This window comes from Vombatus ursinus, unplaced genomic scaffold (assembly GCF_900497805.2).
Source record: "Vombatus ursinus unplaced genomic scaffold, bare-nosed wombat genome assembly UNPS02014786.1, whole genome shotgun sequence".
In the NCBI taxonomy this organism is placed as follows: domain Eukaryota; kingdom Metazoa; phylum Chordata; class Mammalia; order Diprotodontia; family Vombatidae; genus Vombatus; species Vombatus ursinus.
Genome location: NW_020954564.1, coordinates 45,352,300 through 45,365,049, shown reverse-complemented (window position 1 = coordinate 45,365,049; position 12,750 = coordinate 45,352,300). Strand labels below are relative to the sequence as shown.

Here is a 12,750-nt window from a genome sequence, read left to right as displayed (position 1 = left end):
CACACACACACACACACACACACACACACACACACACACACACACACCACCTTTTTCACCCAGGGAATGATTATCAATTCAACATCAAAGTTGAGTCCTAAGGTATAGCTACCCTTGCTGATGATGGAGGGTAAGTAAATCAACTGTGCCTCATCCCTCCATAACCATTGAAGACCCAAGATACTAGGCCTGTCACCCTTTTCCTTGCCAAAGCCAATACTTTTACTTACTCACTTAATTCATTCTCTCTCCAAGGGGAAATAGGAAGCTTGCCCCTTTGCTCATCCCTTCTCTTTTTCTATCTTGAGTTTCTTTTTATCCATTCACTCATTCTGTTGCCTGTAAATATGTTCATATTTCCCCTGTTCTTAAAAAAAAGTCTTCTCTTGAGCCTGCCATTCCCTTATGCTGTAGCTCTTCTCCCTTTCACAACCAAATTTTTAAAAAGAGGATTTCCTCCATTTCTTCACCTTCTAATGACTTCCTGTGTCCCAAGACTCTGTCCCAGGCCCTCTTCTCTCTTTATACCCACTGTCTTTGTGATCTCAGTTCCTATGGATTCGCTTATCAGCTCAATGAATACTCTAGAGGAATCCCAACTCTATATCTGGCCTTCATCTCTCTTCTGAATTCAAATCCCCCAATTCTGACTGCCAACTGGATATTTCCACCTGGATGTCTCACAGGTATCTTAAACTCATTATGTCAAAAATGGAATTCATCATCTTTCCTCCAAAAATCTATCGGTCTTTTTAACTTCACTATTTCTATCAAATTACCGCCCTCCCAGTTCATAACCTCAAAGTGCTGAACTGTTCAGTCTTCCTTACTCCTCATATTCAATCAGTTGTCAAATCTTGCCCATTCTACTTTTGCAAATCTCTTACGTCTGTCCCCCTCTATCCACTCATATGGCAACCATCCTAGTTCAGACCCTCATCCATTCTTACCTGGACTCTTGTAGTAGTCTCCTTCATCCAGGCTTTCCTCTCTCTAGTCCATCCTACACACAGCTGCCAAATGTCAAAATGCTTTGACTTTTTTTTTTAACTTCTTAACAATCAATCAACAAACATTTATTAAGCACTTACTCTAACTCTGCTAGGCATTTGGAGGCTGGTGTCACAGGACTGAAAAATACATGGGGATGAGTCTAAGAAGACTAGAAGAGGGGAGCAGAGGTTATGAAGGGCTGTAAAATCCAAACAGGAATATTTATATTTGATCGTGGAGATAAGAAGGAGCCACTGGAACTTGACTAAGTAAAGGGATGGCATAGTCAGTCTTCACTTTAGAAAAACCACTTGGATAGCTAAGTGGATATGGGACCAGAGTGGAGAGACACTTGAGGTCAGGAGATCAGATAGCAGGCTATTGCAATAGTCCAGGTGTGGGGAGGTAAGGAGATAAAGAGTCTGATCCAAGGTGGCGGCAGGGTCAGAGAAGAGAAAGGGATATGTACAAAAGATCAACAGAACTTGGCAACAGATTGGATATGGGGGATGAGAGAGGGGGAGGAATCAAGGCTGGCACCTAGTTTTTGAACCTGAGTGACGAGTAGAATGGTGGTGCTTCCAACAAATAATAGGGAAGTAAGGAGGAGGAGAGGATTTGAGGGCAAACATAATGAGTTCCTTTTTGAGCATGTTGATGTTAAGACATATATGGGACATTCAATTTGAGATGACTAGTAGACAGTTAGAGATATGAGACCAAAAGTCAGAACTGGATAAGTAGATCTGAAAATCATCAGCATAAAAATGATAGATGCAGCCAGGGAAGTTGATGAAATCACCAAGTGAAATAATAAAGGGAAAAGAGAAGAGGGCCCAGGACATAGTCCACAGTTAATGGGCACAACCTGGGTGGTGATCCAGCAAAAGAGACTTAGAAGAAAGGAGGAGAACTGGGATTGAGTGGTGTCACTAAAACCTGGAAAGAAGAATGTGTCAAGGAGAAGAGGATGATCTTCAGTGTCAGAGGCTACAGAGAGGTCCAGAAGGATGAGGACTGAGAAAATGCCATTAGATCTGGCAATTAAGATATCATTAATAACTTTGGAGAGAGTAGTTTTGGTTGAATCATATTAGAAACCAGATTGAAGAGAGCAAGAGGTAAGGAAGAGGTGACATCAAGTGCAGACAACTTTCTTATGGAGTGTAGCCACAAAAGCAAGGAGGGATATTGGGATGATAGCTAGATGGGATGGATATATGGAAGATAGGATGAAATGTGATCACTTGTGCATGTAGAGCGGTGTGCTTTGGCAAGGAGAAGGTACACCTCCTCATGTAGGATGGGGTAAAGGAGAAGAGAGTGGCAGAAGGCATCTGACATAAGATAAGAGGGAGGAGAAAAGAGGAAGTTCTTGGCAAATGGGCTCAATTTTCTTTCTTTGAAATATTAGGCAAGGTTCTCAGCTGAGTGGGTGGGGGAGCTTTAAGAAGTTTGAGGAAAAATGAAAAGGTTTGGAAAAGCCACTGTCATGAGTGGAAAAGTTGATCAACTAGGGAGATATAAAAAAAATTGCCTTTCTACAGTGAGCATCCAGTTGAGATTATATAATTTATGCTATATTATATATACTTATATTAATTACATATAATGTAAATTTATGGTGGATCCAGTCACCACAATTTCATGACTCAATATCATCTTTGCTATAGGGTTGACTCATCTCATTTTCCCTCCCTATATTCCCATGTACTATCTCTTATTCCATGCTGTACAAACAACTCCTAGATATGAGGTGGGAGCTTAGATTGGAATGAACACTGGATACTGAGTTAGGAAGTGGCATAGTGGATAGAGCACCAGGCCTCAAGTCGGGAAGACGAGTTCAAATTCAGCTGCAGACACTTACTGTGCAACCCTGGGCAAATCATTTAAACTGTTTACCTCAGTTTCCTCATGTGTAAAGTGGGGATAATAATAGCACCTACCTCTCAGGGCTGTTATGAGGGTCAAATAAGATAATAATTGTAAAACACTTAGCACAGTGCCTGACACATCGTAAACATTATATAAATGGTTATTATTACCAGTTGGGTAAAGTTAAACAAGTCACTTAACTACTCTGGGCCTTAGGTTCTTCATCTCTATCCTGAGAGAGTGGGGCTGGATGGATTCTGAAGTCTGTTCTAACGCTAAATCTATAATTCTGTGATCCTAATATGTTACAGCTTCTTCATGCCCATCATATTTCTCTCCATTGCCCCTAGGTCCCAAGGAATTCATTCATTCATTGAACCACTATAGAATAGATATTCTTCCTGGTATGGGCTAAAGAAAGAGCATGCTTAAGACCTTGTCTCTGATTCCATTCTATTTAATTCAAAAAGTTTTTGTGTTAAATGTCTGTTATAAGCTGGGTTGTATGGTTAGCACTGACACTACAAAGATGAAAAACAATACTGTCCCCACCTTCAAGGTGATTATGTCACTGATGTAGAATAGTGGAAAGACAATTGGAATTGGAGTCAGAAAATCTTGGGTTTGAGTTCTGCCTCAGCCGCATACTATTTGACCCTGGGTAAGTTATTTTTCTTCCTTAACCTCAGTTTCCTAATCTGTGAAATGGAAAGAATGGGCTAAAGCTAGAGCTAAAAGGGACCTCAGAAGTCATTTAATCCAATCTTCTCATTTTGCATGAAGAAACCCAGGGGAGGTTAAGTAATTTGCCCAAGTCACATAAGCAGTGAGTTAGAAACAGGACTTGAATGTAGGTCCTGTGAGTCTAAAGCTCTTCCTACTGTACTACACTGCCTACCATCCAAGCAATTGTGAACAACAATTGCAATACAGTGCTTTCCAACCATAAGGTATAATAGAAATACTATTATTGACATAGTGAGATGTTATAGTTCTGATATAGTAATTATTGTATTCAACGTGTTTATATAGTAATGTTTTCTCATACGAGGATGCTTTTCCCCCCATACACACTGTTAACTTATCTGAACAATTAGTGATTATGCAGACTCAGATTCTGTATTTTATCAGTTTTCTTTTAAAAGGAGAGATGTGCCCCCCAACACAGTCAGTAAGGGAAGGATGAGTCTGACTTGAGAAAAGGTCTCTAACAAAGAGAATTGAACAACACCATCTCTCCAACTTAACACCCCCCACCAAATTCTCTGAAATCTATTCCATTAGTGCCACTCATCACTGCAGCACCTCATGGAGAAAACACATTTTCATCCTTTCTCATTAGCGTGTCCCCATCACAGACTTAATCATCTCACTGTGATGAAAGCAGTAACTACATTGGTATAACGCCTCATGATGGCCACTTTTTCCCTATAGAATAAAAATAATTACTCATATTTATATAGAAGTTTTTATAGTTTGCAAAGCACTTTTCTAGATTTGGCTCTTCTATTAAATCTCAGTGCAACATAAAATCTAAAGTCATTTCAAGTACATCCCTTTACCTGGGATGCACTTCCTCCTCATCCCTGCCTCTCTGAATCCTTAGCCTTTTCCAAGAACTAACTCAGATATCACCTCTGCCCGAAAGCCTTTCCTGATCCACCTCATCGGTAGTGTTCTCTTTTTCCCCAAATTATCTTATATTTATTTTTCTGCCTACATGCCACATCTACTCAGCAGAATATAAGGACTCAGTAAATGTTTGTTTAATTTAGGTGAGGGCAAAGACAGTTCCATTGTCATTGCATCTCTAGCACCTAATATAGTTCCTTGTTCATACCCATTTAATAAATATAGGTATGTTGAATGATTGGATTTAATTCTCTGGGCCTCAGTTTCCTTCTCCTAAAAGATGAATGGACCAGACTAGATGATTTCTAAAATCTTCTAACTTTCTTTGTTCTTAAGTCCCCTCCAGCTCTAATACTGAGTCTGTGATTCTTTGAATCACTTGCCCTTGCCTGTCTCCTAGAAAAACACTACCTGAACTGTTCACCTGTTGTGCCAGGATTCTGAAGCCAAAGCTACTCACTCTAGTTCAGATCCATAGACCAGGGATGGTTCAAGAACTGAAACCCAAGCAGGCCCGTGAATCAGTGTGCTGTGCTTTAGTCAGTCCCTGCTGACTGGCATGCCTCCTGAAGCTGCTGAACACGGAAGCCCTCTCCAGCCAAAAGGCTTTGAACATTTTGGTGGGTGCATTAAAAGAACTCAAAATTAATTTTACACAAGCCAAATCTTCTGGCTGTTTGTCACTGCTATTTTTCTTATTTAATAAATGTCTCTCCTTGCTGAATTCGGGCTGTATACATTTCAGCATGGGGGAAATATGTGGTCTGATGGCAGCTACACAGCAGACTTCAACATTAACATAACTCATTAAAACAAGATGAAAGTAGAGCTTCAAAACAATCTGTCTTTTGCCAACAAGCCTGGGAAAGGGGGGAGATTTCATTCTTTTCAAGATATAAAAGTCTAATCTTTCTGAACTGAGAACACACCAATGAAATTAAAGGCTTGTTTGTGTAGGTGAGCCCTCTGAATCTGTTCAAAGAAGATTTAAGGTGTTGAATATACAAAAACAGAGGATTTTGTTGTATCACTTTATTGAGTTATTCAAAGTAGTTTGAAGAATCAAACTTCCTCAGCAAGGGGAGTAAGATTAGTAAAACGTTCTGGGGCTGGTAGATTTTAATTTGGATCCTATTAGAATCATAGACATTGGAAATGGAAGGGACCAGAGAGCTTAGAATGTTAGAACTGGAAAGGACATGAAAACATAGATAGCAAATGTCAGAACATAGAATGTCAAAGGATTTTAGAGCATAAAATATTAGCACATAGAACATCTCGACTCCTAGGAACCTTAGCACCTGGAGAGTCCAAAATGGTGATGATGTTAGCATATAGAATGTCCCAGCTGAAAGATACCTTATAGAACACCTAATCCAATTACTTCATTGTATAAAGGAATAATTTGAGAGCCCATGAAGAAAAGTAACTTGCCCAAAGTCATATAGAAAGTTTGTGACAGAGTCAGGACCAGAATCTGAGTCTCTCTCCCTGGCTGGGCATCTTTCCACTGCATCATGATCTTTAGGAAGTATAGATAGACAGACAGATAGAAGTATACACATATATACATAAACACACACGTGCAAATCTACATATAAAATAAATATGCATATAAACGTACACATATATGTGTGTGAGTGTGTGTGTATTTAGCTTACTACCATCTGTGACTTGTAACTGGTTGGAATGTAGATTCCATAACACTTTTATTGTCCTTTGTATCTGTAGAATGTCATTCCTATTTGGCCATATAATGACTCAGCAGAGTCTGATGTTTCTCTCCCTCTCTCCCCCATCCTTTGCGTCCTTCTCTTCCCAGGAGGAACCAATAACATTTTCTGAAGAAACCTTTGTGTCCCATCGATCCAGTGCCATGAGGCAATTCCTTCAGAATGCCATACAACTTCAACTGTTTAAACAGGTATACACAATTTTTCAGGTCTTCTCTCTGGAGTAGTCCCTAAATACATGCATGTTTCTGGAGTAAAAACTCAGGGAGTTACAGTTTTCCAAGTTCCACCTGTTTTAGACTTTTAAAAATACATGAAATACTAAGGTAAATCATTTAATCTGTTCTAATAATGTCTTTATTTTTTGTAAGCCGTAACAATAGCTCTCATTTCTCTAGCTAGCACCTCACAATTTTTAAAAATTATTTCTTTATAACAACCCAATGAGATAAGAATAAAAGGATCATCGGATTTCAAGCTGGAAGGGACATACCTTTAGTGATGATCTAGTTTAATCCTTTATTTGAGAGAAAAGGAAACCAATGGTCGGAGAAAGGGAAGTGACTTGCTCCAGATCACTTAGCTATGAAGTAGAAGAGCCAGGGTGGGGCAGGTAGGTGGTACAGTAGATAGAGCACCAGCCCTGAAGTCAGGAGGACCTGAGTTCAAATCTGGCATCAGACCAAACACTTGACACTTACTAGCTGTGTGACCCTGGGCAAGTCACTTAACCCCAATTGCCTAAAAAAAAAAAGAAAAGGAAAAAGAAACCTTCACTCAGAGAGTCATATGGGCTATATCTTGGCCCATATTCCCATGGCAAAGTCCTACATTGGAACCCATACTTTAGCCCTTGGTTTTCTGACTCCAAGTTCAGTGCTTCTGACATACAAGTTTTTGCACATCGTGAGTACTGTACTCATCTATATATACAGGATTTGTATGTATGTGTTCATGTTGGACATTAAATCACCTTAGAAGGCCTTTCCAATAACAAAAGAAGGATTTTCTTTTGTCATCATATGCTGAGATTCAGTTCAGTTCAACAAGCCTTTATCAAGCACCCACTTTGTAAAAGGCCCTGGGGGACTTTGGATTAGATCAGGGGTGGGGAACCTGCAGCCTTGAGACCACATGTGGCCTTCTAGGTCCTTGAGTGTGGCCTTTTGACTGAGTCCAAGTTTTACAGAACAAATCCTTTTATTAAGGGAATTTGTTCTGTGAAGTTTGGATTCAGTCAAAGGTGTATTGAGTATCTGGATGGGCTGGGATGGGCCAGATGCCTTGGGTGAGATGCCAGGGACTGGGTTATATGGGAAAATTCAGAGTCCAGGTCCCATCATCCCATCATTCCCCCCTCAAACAAATGGGACCCAGAATCTTTTGGGGTAAGGGGTGAAGGTCTCAGCTTCTGAAACTGCTTCCTGCTGGCAAGGGTTGTAGAGCTGTCCCTGCCTCAAGTGTCCCTGCAGTTAAGGACCTAGAGGGTCACGTATGGCCTTGAGGCCACAGGTTCGTTCCTCACCCCTGAATTAGATGATAAAACAGTCCAGTGGATTTAGAAGTGGCTGGATGGCCAAACTCAAAGAGTTGTTATTAATGGTTCGATGGCATCATGGCAGGAGGTCTCTAGTAGAGGACCTTAGGGAGCTGTACATGGCTCTGTGCTATTTAACATTTTTTTTCAGTGACTTGGATAATGGTATAGATGGTATGTTCATCAAATTTGCAGATGATATGAAACTGGGAGGGATAGCTAACACAATGAAAGATAGAGTCAGGATCTGAAAGGTTCCTGACAAGCTAGGGCATTGGCCTGAATCTAATAATATGAATGTGGTGATAAATGCAAATTCTTGTACTTGGTACAAAACATCAACTCCACAGATATAAGATAGGAGAGACATGGATAGACAACAGTTGATCTAAAAATGATCAAGGCGTCTTAGTGGACAGTAAGCTCCACATGAGTCAGTTAGGTGTGATGTGACAGACAAAAAAATGAAAGCCATCTTGGGCAGAGATTCCAGGCACAGAGAAATCATAGTCCCCTTTGTCAGACCTTGTCTGGAAGATAAGATTCAGTTTTAAGTGCCTTAATTTAGGATGAGCATTAATGAACTGGAGGTTCTCCAAAGGAGTGCAGCCAGGAAACTGAAGGGCCTCGAGTCCATGAAATAGGAATCAGTTGAAGGAACTAGTCATGGTTAGCCTGAAGAAAAAGAAAACATGAAGAGGCCATGATCATTGTGTTCAAGTATTTGAAAGATTGTTATATGAAGGAGGGATCAGACTTGGGCTGTTTGGCCCAAGAGAGTAAAGCCAGGAGCAGTGGGCAGAAGTTACAAAAGCTAATTTAAGTTCAATGTCAAGAAAACTTCCCAACAATTAAAGCTTCCCACAGGTGTAATGATGCCTGAAGAGGTGGTGGATCCCCACTCCTTAGAGATCTTCAAGCAGGAGCTGGAATACCACCTATTGAATATGTTCTAAAAGGAATTCCTTCATGTGTGGGTCAGACTAGTGTCTTCCTTCTGTTGCTTATTTCCAATTCTATATATGACTTGTTTGGACATAGCTGTTTACATGTGGTCTTCCCCATTGAACTAGAATCTCCTTGAGAGCACAAACTGTCTTTTGACTTTCTTTGTATCTTCAGCACTTAGCACAATACCTGGCACTTACGAAGTACTTAATAAATGTTTATTTGCTGACTGACTGTATGACCATTGAGGTCCTTCAGAGTTCTCAGATTCTGTGATTCTATGAATGCAAAGATAAATAATATATGATAAATAAATTCAAGGAATTCACATTCTACCAGGGAAATTATGACATGTATACAAATAACTATAATGAAAAAGAAAAATGTATATGAAAGATACAGAGTGCTATGAGAAATCTAAGAAGGGAGAGATAGCCTCCAGTTAGTGAAAAGCGGGGAAGGTTTCATGGAAGGGGTAGCACCGGCAATGGGCATTAAAAGATAGGTAATATTTAAAGGTGAATATTACATCTGTTTCCTATGGGTGTTGTTTTGTTTGTCTCCTTTTTGTAGTTTATTGATGGCCGCTTGGATCTTCTCAATTCTGGAGAAGGCTTCAGTGATGTTTTTGAAGAAGAGATAAATATGGGAGAGTATGCTGGTAAGAAGTGTTTCTTTTTTCTCAGTTGTGGTCAGGTAGTATAACATGGGACCTACATTCTAAGGTGTAACATGGCCTCCTCCCTATGGTGGAACCTAATTTTTCTTCCTGATAGCTTGTTATTGCAGTCAAGTTTATGTGAAATGACTTCCTTTTAGAAATGGTACTTGAAAGGGTTAAATTATCACTTTTCCGTTTTCTAATTATAGAAAGAGCTCATGTATCAGACAGGGATTTGAATTAGATGACTTCTTAGAACTCTTCCGGATTAAGGAGTCTATGATTCTCTAATGATATACAGAAATGTTCCTCTATCTTATAGGAAAGTTGCTTTTATGTAATATATTTTTATTTAATATACTCAGTTACTTTTCCTGAGCTGACATAAAATCAAAGACTCTCAAAGCCTAAAAAGGGACCTTAGAGGGTAGAATGTTAGAGCAGAAAGAGACCTCAGTACCTAGAATGCTGGAACAAAAAGAGCCCTTAGAACATAGAAGATTGTTACAACATATAGTCCAATCTTTTCACTGAGGAAACTGGGACCCAGAAAGGGAAAATGACTTGCTTAATACACAATGAACTGTTGACAGAGCTGGGATTAGAACCTAATTTTCCAAATTCCTACTCTAGCTCTGCTTGTTGAGTTGCCAAACTTTCAGGGAAACTCACTATCCCACCACCTCCAGTTTCTCCTTGACCCATTCCGTGGTTGCAAAAGCTCAGCATCACTGTCTTCTCTCTACCTTCCCCATCACTGGAATGGAACATACAGAATTTTCATGTAGTTTACCATGTTTTGAACTTTCTAAGGGCCTTGATTATAAAAGGAAATGGAAAAGTCCTGAGAGCAAATTGTTCCAAAAAATCCTTGGATCCAAAAGATACATAATTTAATCAGTTGGGTGTTCCCTTCTCCTTTGCCCATCACAATTCCTCCACCCTTCAGTAGAGAGTGAATAAGTTGTGAGTGACTTAAAAAAATGTATCCACTGGTGGCCAGCCCTCTAGTTATGAACCTTTCCAAACTTAGGCTCTTTTTCTGGGCAGTATTTGAACCCTCTCTAGCATTCACTGTAGTACCTGCCAGAACGTGTCCTCCTCAAGCATGGCCTTTATAAGCACAAGGTCACCTCTGTGCAAGAATAAGGAATTGGGGTAGGACTCTAGTGGATAATTAAATAATATCTTCTTTTAATTCTCTTTCCCTAGGAAGTGATAAACTATATCACCAGTGGCTCTCTACTGTGAGGGTAAGTGAATGACCATTCCAGTTGATGTCTCCTTTCTCATTACCCCCCCTTTGTGAGTGTTTGTACCACCACTACCACCCACAAGCACATTGTTATTATGCAACCATCTGGCTCTTTAATCTGAAGTTGCTTTTGTTTAAAATGCCAGGTCATTTTCACGCCAGTTGGCAAGTAGAAGAATAGGACTCTCTGAAGCCATCCCTCAGTAGGGAGAAAGAAGAAATAGTTTCTCAACTTTCCGTTAGAGAGAGTCCAGCTCAAACATGTTGAATGTGATGTCAGAGAAAAATTATGGGTGTTTGGTTGCCAGATCCCAGTGTAATTGTGTTTATCATGTGAAATTGTTTTATTAATTTATTAATTTTTATTAGTGGCACTATCTGGAAAGATGGAGACCTAGTTGCTCCAAGTGCCTATCTTCTTAATGTCATTGCAGGCAATTGCTTGTTATTTTACTAGATGATATATTCTTTAACATTCCTTGTGTAATCTTGGGATACGTTTTGGAAATCCTAGAAGAATTCATTTTTTTACTATGGTGGTCTTCCTTTCTTTTTTTAATAGAGTGGCAGAATAGTGTATCTACTTTGTATATATTTTCTAGTTACACTTCTGTGTTCTTGCTATTTCCCCTGATAGAATGTAAGCTCCTTGAGTGCAGAGACAATTTTTTTTTTAAATTTGTGTTCCTAGCACCTAGCATGATATCTGGCACATTATAGGTAAATGTTAATAACTGATGAATAAGTACTAGTAAAAGCACTGGGCCACATTTTTCTCATCTGTAAAATAAGGGAGCTAAACAAAATACTCTAAAGTTTTTTGGTCTCATATATGTATATCTTTTCTTCCATATGTGGTCTAAGTTCTCTACTGCAAACATGACCTGCTCAAAGATGATATATCAGAGGCAGCATGGGGCAGTAGAAAGAGCACTAAACTGGGACTCAAGACAGCCTGGTTTGAATCGTAGCTCTGATATGTTAGCTCTGTGACCTTGGGTCAAGTCACTTTCCCTCTCTGTTTATTCATTTGTAAAATGGGCAAAGTCGCTTGTGCTACGGACTTCACAGGATTGATGTAAGGGAAACACTTTGTAAATCTTAAAGCACTATCAAAATGGGAATTATTATGGATAATAGTGATAATAATACTATGAGAAGAGTAAGAAGTAGCTCTAGGTAATAGAAGACACACTAGACTTTAAAAATAGAAGACCTGAGCTCAAGTCCTGATTCTTCTATGATTAGTCATAAATTAGGCACAAGACTGGATTATCTCAAGAGTTCATCTAAGTAAGTTTCTCCCTAAATCCCCTCTACAACCTTCCCGATGTGCAATCATTTTGTCTCTGCTTAAAGACCTCCGATGATGGGTAATTCAGCCCTCCACTGTTTGAACATTATCTTTCATTGAGAAATCTTGCCTCATGTCAGGCTAAAATCTGTCTCCCTATAACTTCTCCCTGTTCCTCCTGGTTTTATCCTTTGTACAGATACGAGGCTTCTTCTTAACTCAAGGTTCTAGGATTCTATGACCTTGGGTAAGGCTTTTTTACCTCTTTGGGCCTCAATTTCCTCATCTATAGAATGAGAACAATACTACCTGATTGGCCTTTCTCACAAGAGTTGTCATGAGCATGAGATGGGACAATAGATACAAATACAATTGACAGTTAGGTGGCACAGTGGGTAGGGCACTAATTCTCAGTACCTGAGTTCACATTCAGCCTCAGATATTTACTAGCTGTGTGACCCTGGGCAAGTCACATAAGCTCTTTTTTTTGCCTCAGTTTCCTTATCTGTAAATCTAGAATAGTAATAGCACCTACTTCCCAGAGTCGTTGTGAGGATCAAATAAAACAGTAATTGTAAAGCACTTAGCATAATAGTTGGCACATAGCAAGTGTTATATAAATGTTAACTATCATTGTTATTATTATTATCAAATACTTTATAAATTGTAAAGCCCTTTGTAAATTATAAATAGTTAAAATGTAAACAGTAAATTATAAAGTCCTTTGTAAATTGTAAATAGTTAAATATTTTCATTCCTGTTTCAAGACAATATTATACATCTTTCATTGATGTAAGCACACTATTAGGCTCAAAGCAG

General features: G+C 39.3%; 1 protein-coding gene across 4 annotated transcripts in view; it reads left to right on the top strand.

The window, feature by feature from the left end:
* The window catches only part of LOC114047022 (DENN domain-containing protein 1A-like), a 702,955-nt gene that overhangs the window by 587,212 nt on the left and 102,993 nt on the right, over positions 1-12,750 (top strand). For all 4 annotated transcript variants that reach the window (XM_027867675.1, XM_027867672.1, XM_027867674.1 and 1 more), the window contains 3 exons: positions 6,326-6,427; positions 9,295-9,382; positions 10,595-10,635. In XM_027867675.1, the coding sequence (XP_027723476.1) occupies positions 6,326-6,427; positions 9,295-9,382; positions 10,595-10,635 (231 nt within the window). The remainder of the gene's footprint in view (positions 1-6,325; positions 6,428-9,294; positions 9,383-10,594; positions 10,636-12,750) is intronic.